The following is a 12502-nucleotide window of genomic DNA, read 5'->3' as shown; positions in this document are numbered from 1 at the left end:
TGAACACCAGAGGTCTGGTTTTCACAGTACTGCCAAAGTAATTTGCTGGGCTCAAAAAATGGAGGCAATCATCAGAGACCATGCTACCACCAACATATTAAATATTCTATTTAAGGAGTGTGATCTGGTTATAAATAAATATGAACAAATTTAATAAATGTTTTTAATTTTTAAGCTCAGAGCAAACAAGTTAGTTTTGTAAGCATGGGACATTTTATAACCTACTTTGCTCCTCCTCAGTTTGCATGACTTATTAGTCCTCTGTATTCTTACTGACTTAAGAACAGGTACATTTAAATGTTGCAAAAAATTATGGTTGCACCCAACACTATAAAAAAGGCCTCAGAAATCAGTACTGTAATATAAACATTACTTGCTGCTGTGTTATCCTCCTTCCCCCATCCCTTCCTGTATTATTAACTTGTGGACAAATAGAACACAGATTCTTAAGAAAGTAGGATGAATTACTATAATGAACTCATGAAAGACAGATCTGCTTTTCCTTAATTTACACAGACTTGCTGACAGGAGATGATGTAGAAAGAGTCATTCATCAATTTGTCTTTCATCTCAGACTCATTAGCTGCAATACCATTATGAGTAATTTTCGTTCTCCATATGAAAACCAAAGCCCAGCACTGGGGGAATTCACATGAATGCAGCTGTCACATGGGGAACAATGCCAGTGGAGTTGAAGGTAACAGGATTTGCTCTGAGTGTCACACATACATGAAACAATCTCTTAGGGCTTACTTGTCATGTAGCTCCTGAGCAATCACAAGATGTTTGAGATGATAATCAATGGCTCTCTCATAGTCCTGGAGCAGAGTGTAGGTGTTCCCCAGGCTGTAGCAGGCCTGTGCTTCCACAGCTCTGTCCTTCAGCTGCCGAGCCAGCTGCAGCGTCCTCCTGCAGGAGAGGGTCAGAAACCACCACAAGGAAAAGCCTTCAGAAGTGCACATGCACAAATGAAAATCTGTTACACAACTTCAACAAATTGGGGCAGCAGGCTAGCAAATTATCGGCTAATAAATTACTATCTTGTAAACCCTTACAAGCTCACACTTGTAAAGCCTCCCTCCACTGCAACCTACTTCATTAGAGAGCAAGCTGATTCCTCAAACAGCATCATTTAATTTACTGCTCCATTAATAACTTGTAGGACTTTGCCTGAGGTTGCACTGTTTAATAGCAGTGTTACAATACCTACTTTCCCATTCAGCATGGGCAGGACAGGCCTATACTCACCAAGCCAGCTGAGCTGTGCTGGGCAAGAAGAATTTGAGGGCTCAGAGGGATCTGCTCAGTACTGAGGCTTTTCTCCCTAAGAACTGGTGTGCTCTGAAATCCCAGTCAGATGCTAATAACACCTGTACTGTATCTTTGCCAAGCTTTTACTTTCCCAGGTACAGCAGCAACTGCTTAGTGGTGCAGAGATCAAGACAAGTCTGGCTTGAAAATACAGACTAAAGATGTAAATTGATGTTGCTGTGCACCAGCTCTCTCAGCTGGTGAGCACACCTGAGGCAGCCACCCATCCCAGGGTAGGAAAGCTCCTCACATCATTCCAGAACTCACTAAGAGCTGAGACAGTAATGCCTGCTTCTAGAATAATGGCAATAAATGCCTAGCAGTGAAAGATGTCTGTCTACAGCACTGCAAAGTAACTAAAGTAGCAAAAGAGTTAAAAAAATAAAAAGCATTAATGCTGCCCCTCCCTTAAGAGAATCAGAATAGTTAAACAACAAAGGAAAAATTTCTTTGCTAAACAAATGGAAATTTCTCTAAAGTATGTGTTGAAGCAATGGCAGTTCCACAGTGAGCTACAGCATCAGGCACAACAGAAGTAAACTGTACAAGAGATCTAAATTGTGTTTGTCAGCAGTCACTCACCTGTAGTATTCAGCAGCAGTTTCAAATTCCCCCAGGAATATGTAGGCATTTCCAAGGTTGCTGTATGCTCTTCTTTCTGCTGATCTATCACCAAATTCTTTTGCAATTAGGAGACGCTTAAAATGCAAGAAAAGATTGCATTCTTTAGGTCAACAATGCTATGATAATATAAGAACAGCCAAACTTGAAGTTTGTGCCATTAAGATTTAAAACCTGCATTAAAAAGCTTGCAACAAGATCCAACACACAACACATGTACTAAAGGTCAGGAGCAACCTGATATTCTGCTAGAACAGAATTCATTACTAGCACATTGTTGTACCTGTTCATGGGCTAAAACCGCACTCCTGAAGTTGCCCAGAAGATAGTGTGTGTTCCCCAGATTTCCAAAGGCACGTCCTTGTGCTGCTCTGTCACCCAGCTCTGTTACTATTGACAGGTTTTCCCTGTTTTGGGGGAGAGTGAGAACGAGAATAGTGACTTTTAAAAGGTTTGGGTTTTTTCTCACAGTCATTGAAATACTAATTTCAAAAATTCTTATATAAAGGAAAAGGCAGAGATAATTCTACTTTGGCCTATTTTAATGGCCTTTAAATAACCATGAATCTGAGTAAGAAATACTTTCTGTGAGCTACCAAACTCCACTGCATTCTAACTCAAGCCAGTGCTCCCCTCTAGTTACACACACAGGTCCTGTTGTCTCAGCCTGGTTTGAAGAGTTCTGCTGGTTTCTAACTAAGGGTTGTCAGGTACAGTACAAGTGAGGGCAGGGTAAAAACCAGTGCATGTCTTGTTGGAAAGACAAACTGACAGGTACCTCTGTTCTGCAGAGAAGCATTCCACAGTTCAGCTCATGGCACTGCAGATCTCCCACATTCTAATGAACTACATGATCACATCCTCCCAGCCCCCAACACTCAAAGCTACTACTTACTCATAATACTTTGCAGCTTTCTGTAAAGCATTTTTCACATCATCTGGAAGTTCCCCTGGATCATGAGTCCCAGCATTAGCTACATTTTTCCCTTTGGAGTGATATACATTTCCCAGATTATACAGTGCTCTTGCTTCCCCAACCTGAACCAGAAGTAAAAGAAGGCATTAAAATTTCATGCTTCAAAGTCTTCTGTCACAACAACAATTTGTACAATCCACAGATGGGAAAAAAGTTCCTTAACTACTTGTCAATACCCACTCTGCCCATTCTGAACATGTTACCACCTACCCAGTCATAGCCCTCAATCCAACTGTTTTGCATACTACTTCTTTTTGAAGAGCAAGACACATTCTTGAGGTCAATTACCATTAAAAATTAAATTTAAAACAAAACCACCACAAAAAGGGTAATATTTAACCTGGACCTACAGTCTTCCAGGTACAAACAACTGTATTCCAACTAATAGATTCGTACTACCTAGAAGAAATAATTGAATATTCACTATTTCCCTCTGGAAGGTGCACATTCCTTACCAGTACCACAGGGTTCAGGAATGTGTGTTAGCACTTTACATCCAAATTCCTGCACAATTCTTACCTTATCATTAAGTTCTCTGGAAATATCCAGATGTCTCTGACAGCAAACGATAGCTTCTTCAAAATTGCCAAGTACCTTTAAGGTGTTGCCCAGGTTCCCACTGGCTTTAGCTTCTCCCAGTTGATCTCCAATTGTCCTAAAATAGCAGCAATTAAGTACCCAGAAAACAGTGTATCATTTAAACCAATGTATGGTAGAGAATTACATGAATTAATGAAAGAGACCACAACTATGTAAATGTAAATGTGTTCAGTTCATTTTGTATCTGAAATGCACTCAAACGTTCAGTCTGTGGTTACAGACACCTCATTCTGTCACTGCTGTTTGGCCAGCTGCTGGTATTGATCATCTGCTTAACATTTATCTTTTAAATTCACATCTTTTAAGAACGGAATAGAGAGAAAATTCTTAAAGATTATTTAGAAAGACAGTCCCAGCATTAGAAAGAGAGGTTTAACTGCATTTGTGTTTTACTTGACCACCACCTTTTAAGTAAAAATCTCCTTTAACTTCACAAGACACTCAACTATAAGGTTTAAGACTTACAGTCTCCTCTGTAGCTCGAGGCGCTACTTCATTTCTACATTTTAATGAGACTAAGGCAAGAGACTGCCTTAGTCAGTACTGCAAGAGACTGGGGGACAACACAACAAAACAAATGCCCCAAGATCACAGCACAAGAGCAGGGTAAGGCAGGGGGAAGAATAGATTTACGTCAAATTGATGTTAAGTACATTATATGCCTGGATCTATACAAATCAGTAAAAGTCAGATACACAAATAGCATCTGAAAGGGATAGGCTTTTAGATTTCACAGTATTACATTATGAGTTTTACACAGATAAACATTAGGGAGTTCTGTCTAGTAAACGAGAGCAGCTCAACAATACAGAGAACTACAAACACTGAGTTTTAGAAACATGAAAGGGTAAAGAAAGGGTGGATTTAAAGCAGCCATTTAATTATCCAGAAACCTGGTGAGGCCTCAGTCAGTTCTAGGATTATGGTGCTAGACCAAGTATTAGCTGCCAGGTTAGAGGGCACCCAAGTGACCTGCCAGGCCCCCAGCCCTGTGCCACACCACGTTCACTCATTAGCCAGTATTAATGCAGGGTTTGGCAGGACAGTGAGCAGTCAGCTGCTCGTGTCTCCCAGAATGGGATGGCATGGAGAACAATTACCTTGCGAGAGTTAAATCGTGGTGATGGTATTCCAAGGCCTTTGCATATTCCTGCAGGTAGAAATAGGCATTGCCCAGCTGGCTGTAAATAGCACTCAGGGTTCGTAAATCTTCAGTTCCAACCTGCACAGCAGCTTCAAAGAAAGACACCCCAGCCCGGCAATCTCCTGCCTTGCACAGGCGCTCGCCCTCCAGAGCCAGCTCCAGGCAGGAAGCCTCCATCCTGCACGGGGACAAAAAAGGCCAACAGTCACTCCAAATGTCACACTCTGTGCAGCACCTGAGCTCTGGACACAGCATTGTTTCATTCAGATGGCCTCTGTTTGTTTAGGAGAGGGAATCAGCAGCACACTACAACCAATGAGCTTTGCTTTAGAGTGTTACAGAAACCAAGGCTGAAATGGAAATTACAATTTCGATGGTGAGGAGCAAAATAACATTTCAACAAACAGCTACAATTTCTTATTTTTTCAGTCTCAGAGAGAAAACCAAACACTGCTTTGTGCCTAGGCAGCACTCAAAGGGTTCAAAAACAGTTTTCACCATCTAGGTAATTTCAGAAAAGTTACCTAGAAATCAAGCTATTACTGACAAATACTGATTCTGACAAATGGAAGCAGTTCAGATTTTTGGGGTGATGCCACAGTAACCTGCAAAATGATTCACAGGAAAAAAATCAAATTAGAATATTCTGTATATCAAAGACTGATTTTCCACAAGTTGCTTCCTCTGTAATTCAATACTCCTTGGCACTTAATTTCTTATACTAGCACTGCTGTAAAATTTCTCAGTGCAAGAAAAAAATATGTAGATTAAATTAATGACAACATGTATGTCAATTCAAGTCACTTCACTGATACACCATTAGTCCAGAACCCACTGGAATATTTTTCATTATTATGCACAAGTAATTGTGCAATTATAGAGACACAAAATACAGCAATCATGAATGAATTTGTAGAATATTAAATTTTGAACATGAACAAAGAAGCTGATAGAAAACTACAGTGGCATTCAAGTGCCTCTTTGCCCCAGTGAGCTCAGGAGTACAAAATGTAACATTTCAGTAAGTGTTAACAATTTTATCCAAACATTTCCCTCCTTTCTGGTTCTGAGATGCAAGGGAGGCAGGGGAGAGGAAGATGAGAAAGACAACAGCTCCAGGTCCCAGTCTTGAAGCAGTATGGTTCTCCAGCTTTTCCAGGATACATGCATTAAAAAGCTTGAAAAAATGTCAATGGTTTTTTTTTTAAGATTTTTTTCAAAACGAAAACTCAGTAAGAGACATTCTGTAATTGTTGAAAAAGTATATGCTAATGTTGCCAAAGAGTGGACAATCAAATGCTGGCTTTTCCAGAAGTTATTGTAGTGCAAACACCAGACCACACCTGTTTTGTGTGACATAGTGATGAAGTTTTTAACATACCTGCAATATTTGAATTTCTTTATTTTCTTAAACTAGAAAAATTTGATTATACAAACTTCTACTCAAATCTGAACAGGAAGGAAATATTTATGAAAAATCTAATGACTTCCAAAAGAGCTAGAACAGTTGGGATTACAAGCACAATACAAAACACAAAACACTACCATACCTGCTGGTCTTTGAGGTGCCACAACTTAAGCACAGCGAGATGACTGACATGGTTACCTTTTGCAATCAAAAGCACTCTCTGTTTGGTAGCTGCTAAAGATGCTGACAGCAAAAGATAACTCCAGCATGAAGTTCTTGCCAAGCCCAACTTTCCAGGCTGGATATCCATAACACATGCAGGATTTTAGGTTTGCAAACTCTCCTCCGAGAAGTCAGAGCATTCCTATTAGCTACAACAAACCACCTGGCTCTCATGACATTGTGCATGTGTGGAATGTAAGACAGAAGAAGGCAGAAATGATTAAGTACAATTAAGTACAAGGCAGAAATGATGACACCATCAGCAACTGAAGGTTTAAGACTTAAAACACTTCATTGGGTAATCTTAATCCTATCCAAAGAGGTTCTCTCCGGGCACCTCATGTTAACTGACATGTCCAATTAGAGTGACAGCGGGAAAATGTGGTGCTTCTCAGTGCAGATTGGGACCATTACACAGCCACACTCTTTGGATTTTTGCTTGAATGGCTAAAAAGAGCAGAACTTCCAGCAAAATGTGTGTGTGACATAACAATGAAAATGGACTCTGCTTCTGTAAGTGAATTTATTCAATTAAAAAAAATTAACTGCGAGGCATCAGCCACATGATCAGTGAAGAAAAAGCAGTTAAAAATGTACAAGGGCAATATCAGAGAGTGCTGCACTATGGTAGCCCCCCTGAGAGACTGCATTCATCTAGTTTCACACTACACCAAAAAATGCCAAATGCCAAGATAGCATTACCATTTCATCAGGGAATCTGAAATACAATCATTTGACTTTGCAACCCTAGATTCAGTATAACTTATAAAAATGAAAGATGTGGGATCTTTCATACAGAACACAATTAAGAAGTAATGGCTTATACTCAGACTGATGAAAATCAGCTGTTATTACAGAGCATTTAAATTCAACCAGAATTACAGGAAGTAAATGAAAATGGGAATTAATAATTGCTTGAGTAAAAAAAGAATGCAAAAATTACACAACTCTTGAGAGATTGTGTTAACAGGTTGCTAGAATCTGTACAGCAAATTAAAACTTTAATTCCATCTGGATCCATTCCTTCTGACCTACCATTTCAAAATCTAAATAAGCTATACCAAAATAGAACAGAGAACATTAAATATTTATTTCCACAGTTGCTTGCACTCAATATTTTATTCAGGTTATATAAGAGCTATGAAATCACTCAGTTATTTTAAAAGTTTCTGAGGCTTTTCCATTGAGCACCAAAACTGGATTCAGAAGAGGTTTGGGTTTGGTTTTTATTTGTTTTTTTCTCCCCTCTGCTACTTAAAGGACTCTTATGCAAATTAACACTTTTTTTTGTTTTGGTGGGTTTTTTTAGGATTTACGTAGGTGTTCTCCACCTGTCACTGCTAACGGTTCAACAGCACTTTGGCAGACTAGACAGGGCCAGGTTATCAATGTTTTAGGAAGTCATTAAATAGTTATAAGGAGAATATGTCATTACTTTCTCTGTTCCCTGGGCTGAATGGAATTATTTACTCAACACCCAGTGGCCAAACAAGAGATACATTGACTCTGCAGAGAGGAGAAGAGAACAAGCCCCATTCATCTGTGCACTTCTAAGGCAATTCTGTTTCTGCTGAACAGGAAAGAGTTTTCTCAGATAATACTTGAAAATGCTCACACAGGGCTTCATTTTGTTATGCTATCTATAGCTGCATGGCATCTCCTGAATAATTTCTCATTTGTAAAACTACCTCATCCTTATCTGGCCCTCAAAGCTTTTCCTCCTGCCTGGCTCCCCAGTATTGTTATTTTTCTTCTTCCCACACTGCCCCCTCCCCCTTCTCTGACCTTTTTCATGTTCTATTTTAAACCTTTATTATTTCTATTAATATAAACCCTAAGCATATTGCCTCCTTATTTTGTCTCCCTCCCTTCAGCTGTTCTCATCTCACAATAAGAACAAGAAAAGTAGTAAGAATTAAGTCAATGGAAGAAGGTAGTAACACTCCCTGATTACTACAATCTCTAAACACAATTTAGTTTTACTCAGTTCAATTCCCACTAAGAGGGCTTTTTGCTTTTGAGGGGGAACACAGCTGTCATCAATTTGCCATGAAACATGTAGGTACAAGTAACACACCCAGAGACAAAACAACCCCATGACATCTCTTTAGTTTGGATGCACAGCATCACCAGTGCCACAGCATCCTGTAATGAAGCTGACCTGTAATAAAGCACACTGTCATGAAGCTGGCACACCATTCCTGACTCCTGCCCTTACTCTGGGCTTCTCCCCGTGAGCACAAGCCTCCACAGTGACCACTGCAAACAGCTCCAGCACAGCCCCACTGCAGCACTGCTTCCGTCAAACAGCTCACACACAAAGAAACCACACCCCTGAATTCTGTCTTCTTTTGCTCCAGTCAAGATAAAAGCACTTACAAGGTTTTGGTGTATGAATTTAGCAGGCCAAAAGAAGCAAGTTATACAAATATTAACCCATTTATTCATACAAATCAAGTAACATTAGCATTTTATTTTCAGTCACTAAAAACAACAATGAAACAAATAATCTTCCTTCACCAGCATAAACATTTTTATAACTGCAAAATTATGAACTCTGGGGAGAAAGAAACACTTGCACAGTCAGAAACAGACCCACAGTAAAGCCCTTCCTTAGGAGTGGGCTCCAACTTCTTTAAAATCAGTTCTAATGGAATGCCAGAAGGAAGGAAAGAGCAGTCACAGCCAAACAAGCCTGGGATAATACCTGCAAGTCATTTTTTTTAAAAACTGGTAACTCCCTCTCCTGTAATTTATGACCTTTTATTTCCTGCACTAAATTTTAAATTCCAACAAAATAAAGTATTTCTAAATTATAGCTATCAACATCATCATAAAGTTCCAGGTCAATATACTGAATTAATTCTTAGTTTCTCAAAGTCTTAGGAAAGTTTAATATGTTTTTAAATTAAAAGTATTTTGCCATGATGTTTTTTAAATGTGAATCAGAGTATAGTTCTTGCAGAAGTTTAATAAGGTCATGAATATTGTTATTGTTGATATTTTTAATTGGTCTCGTTCAAACCTGTACTGACATACAGCATAAAGCAGTAAGACATTGTGCCCTGACTGCGCTTGCCAAATTTTTTAAAGTTTTTTTTAGCTTGTCAGTTTATACCAGTCAATTGGCCCTGACCTATTTTTCATCCATTTACTTCTATAATAGCACCCTGAACAGCTCCTGCTTTTATTAAAGAGCGAGCAAGGATATTCTGCAATTGTCTGGGGAGGACCGAGAGCACCAGCACCAGTGTGGGGAAATGTGGCAGAGGAATGCTGGGCAGTGGAAACACTCAGCACAGAGTTATGCTTACACACCTAGGGTCAAAGGCACAGAATAAAGATTTTAGCCAAATAAAGAGAAAAAACAGTAAATTACAGCTTATTTGCTAATTTTTCTCCTTACTGACCATGAGACAGCTTCTCCAGCTGGCTGCACTGCCACCCACGACACTGGACTTGTATGAAGTGTAATGAAGGACTTCTCTTCTATGAAATGGAAGAAAAGACCTCTCCAACAGCAATCTAACATTGTCAGAAGGTTGAAAGGATTAATTTTAAGCCATAGCATGTGCTGTCTTACAAATACAGGTTAACAGCCTTACTGTTTAGCTAGTGAGGAAAAGGCTTCCAAAGAAAGGATGATCAGGGTAGGGGTGGGGGGACCACACACGAACCACAAATTTTTTTTCTTTTTAAACAATCATTTCAGTCTTCCTGTGTCCCTTCCTACTGAATGAACTGCAAGATTTACCCTTCCAAACACCATGCACTACACAATGCTCCTGTAGTTCAGCTCCATTAGAGCGAGTCTGAAATGCTAACACGTTGTCCCAAGTCTGTAAAGGGGATTCAGAAGAAAAATTATAAAAGCTCGCAGAAGGGAAATCCCATATCCTCTTCACTTGCAAGAACAGTACTTCTGAGTGCAAGGCACCGAGGCAGTTTCCATCTATCAATCAAACCTCTTTATTTTAAGCAAGGAAAACACCTCGTCGTTCACCAAAACAATAATGCGCTAAGTACAGAGAACTTTAGCAGACAAAAGTCAGCAATTTGCATAGGCAGCCCAGCAGCTGAAAGAGGAAGCAGCTATTACCCTACAGGCACCACACTTCATATCATTCTACCCCAAATACAAAGAAATACAGACAATAATGTACTATTCTGTTACCATGCAAGTTCCAATACTATACAATCATTTAATCATACTAATATAATCTGCTACATAGCAAAAGTGAATTTTCATCGTTCAAAAATCAAGGAAAAAATGGGTTTAATTTTAAATTTCAATAACACTAGTAACAGAGATATCAAGCCATTTGTTGCAACTTGTTTAGCTTTCTATTATTAACAGCACTTATTAATTTACAGCAAAATTACCAGAGTCTTACCTGTATCGCACGTGAAAGGAGCGATCTTCAGGCATGCTTATCAAAACATTCTTTTCCGCCATTGAGTTACATTATCAGTAGAGAGAGAAATACTGTTCTGTAGTAGGGTAAGTGCTTTATTATGGGGAATTGTTGTCAGAGCACCATTCCAGTTAGTATATTAAGAAGCTGGAGTAAAAGTATCCTAAGCTCCTGTAGAAAAACTCTTCTTTATTACTGAGGTAAGGAGGTCACTGCCAGACACATCTCACACCTTCAGAAATGTTCATGTTCTTTCTTTCATCTGTGGCCCTTTAAGCTCCATTCAGCCACGGTTCTGCAAAGGGAACACAAATGCTTGGCTTGAAGTCTCATGGTTCATAACTCATCAGCATTTGCAGCTGATGTAAAAGCATAACACTGCTCCTACGAAGCAGGAAATGTCATTCAAGAACTTAAAGGCAGAGCCAAAGCCTTCTACACAGACATGGCAATTCCTGTAGGCAAGTGAGAAAGCCAAAGAGGTTTAACAAAAACCAACACTCTCTTCTCTTGGATACTTTGAAGAATTTACCCTTGTTAGTATTTTTTGGCCGCATTAAGTTCCAGGCAAAAGCCTTAAAGGCTGAAAACTACAGAATGAAAGGCATAATACAGAACAGATCACAAAGTGCTTTACAGGTAAACACTGCCCCTGAAACCCTGACCATCAGCTGAAGGCCCACAGCAGTCAGAACTGGTGGGCACAATCCCATCTGCACATCATCCACTCTGGAGATTGTCCCACCTGCAATACTGAAAGCACAGCAGCCAGCAAAGGTTTAAGCTCTATATTTGCTTTTCTTCTCTCTGCTCCCAAATGAAAAGGGGGGAGTATGGGAGTTTGGAGGGCAAGTGGTGTTAACACTGGCTTCCTATTCAAAAATTCTGCAGCACTGCAATGTGAGCTCCAAACTCTGCTTCAAAGGGATTGCAGAAGCCAGCATATAAATATTGGACATGTTTGGGCTGGCTGGGAAAAATTAACAGAAAAGAAACCCTGTAATCAAAAGTTTACCCACTTTTAAACATATTTTTAGTAGAGACAGTGATATATTTACGCCTCAGGACTAATATTACCTTCCTTTGCAAGTAAACATAGAGGTTGTGTAATTCACAAATGCATATTTCATCATGAGACTGCAGAGGTGTCAAAAAGACAGGAACAGAGCTCAGACTCAAAGCTGTCATCAGAAGAATATGCAAACCTGTATATTTAATTGTCGATATAGCCCATGCCTTTTCCTCTCATTAGCTTTATCAAGTCCCAGCTGTGAAGATTCATGCTTCCCATCCTACTGTACCTTGATAGCAGCCCTCAAACAGACTATCCACATTCTTCCAATTAAACAAGTATTTGGCCCTTCCATGCTCATCACTGGAATTATTTGGCATCAACAAGAGGGTGTGGGTGTATTTTTGCAATTATGAAGCGTGACACCCAGAGGTTACAATAGCACTGCAGCCCACACACTGGGCAGGCTGTGTTCCAGGTATTCACTCTGCAGAAGTCTCTCCAGCCTCAGCTCAGGTAACTCATACAGGCAGATGGCCCTAAGCCACCCAGTCTATAGCAGCCCTCCAGCACTCCTGCTGCTCAGCAAATCCAAGGGATTTGGAAGTTCTCTTCCACAGAGGAATGCACCACAAAGTAAAAAATGTGTACTCTGGTAAACACAGATCACGAGATGATGACTGTAGTAATTTTTTTGTATATTTTTACTGTAATGGTAATTAACTGAATATTTTTTAAAGCTTTTTTAAAAATAAAAAGCCAACTTTAATTTTAAAAACCAGTTATACTTAAA

General features: G+C 39.6%; 1 protein-coding gene across 1 annotated transcript in view; it reads right to left on the bottom strand.

The window, feature by feature from the left end:
- GPSM2 (G protein signaling modulator 2) overlaps positions 1-10991 on the bottom strand; it is a 16092-nt gene extending 5101 nt beyond the window's left edge. The window contains exons 1-7 of the mRNA XM_005423702.2: positions 10677-10991; positions 4609-4830; positions 3428-3563; positions 2828-2970; positions 2216-2339; positions 1894-2009; positions 754-909 (exon numbers count right to left, since the gene is read on the bottom strand). Of these exons, the coding sequence (XP_005423759.1) occupies positions 754-909; positions 1894-2009; positions 2216-2339; positions 2828-2970; positions 3428-3563; positions 4609-4830; positions 10677-10738 (959 nt within the window). The 5' untranslated portion in view covers positions 10739-10991. The remainder of the gene's footprint in view (positions 1-753; positions 910-1893; positions 2010-2215; positions 2340-2827; positions 2971-3427; positions 3564-4608; positions 4831-10676) is intronic.
- Between the last annotated feature and the right edge of the window lie 1511 nt (positions 10992-12502).

Source organism: Geospiza fortis, unplaced genomic scaffold (assembly GCF_000277835.1).
Source record: "Geospiza fortis unplaced genomic scaffold, GeoFor_1.0 scaffold229, whole genome shotgun sequence".
NCBI lineage: Eukaryota > Metazoa > Chordata > Aves > Passeriformes > Thraupidae > Geospiza > Geospiza fortis.
Note: the sequence above shows the minus strand (reverse complement) of the source record. Positions and strands in the feature narration are given on the sequence as shown.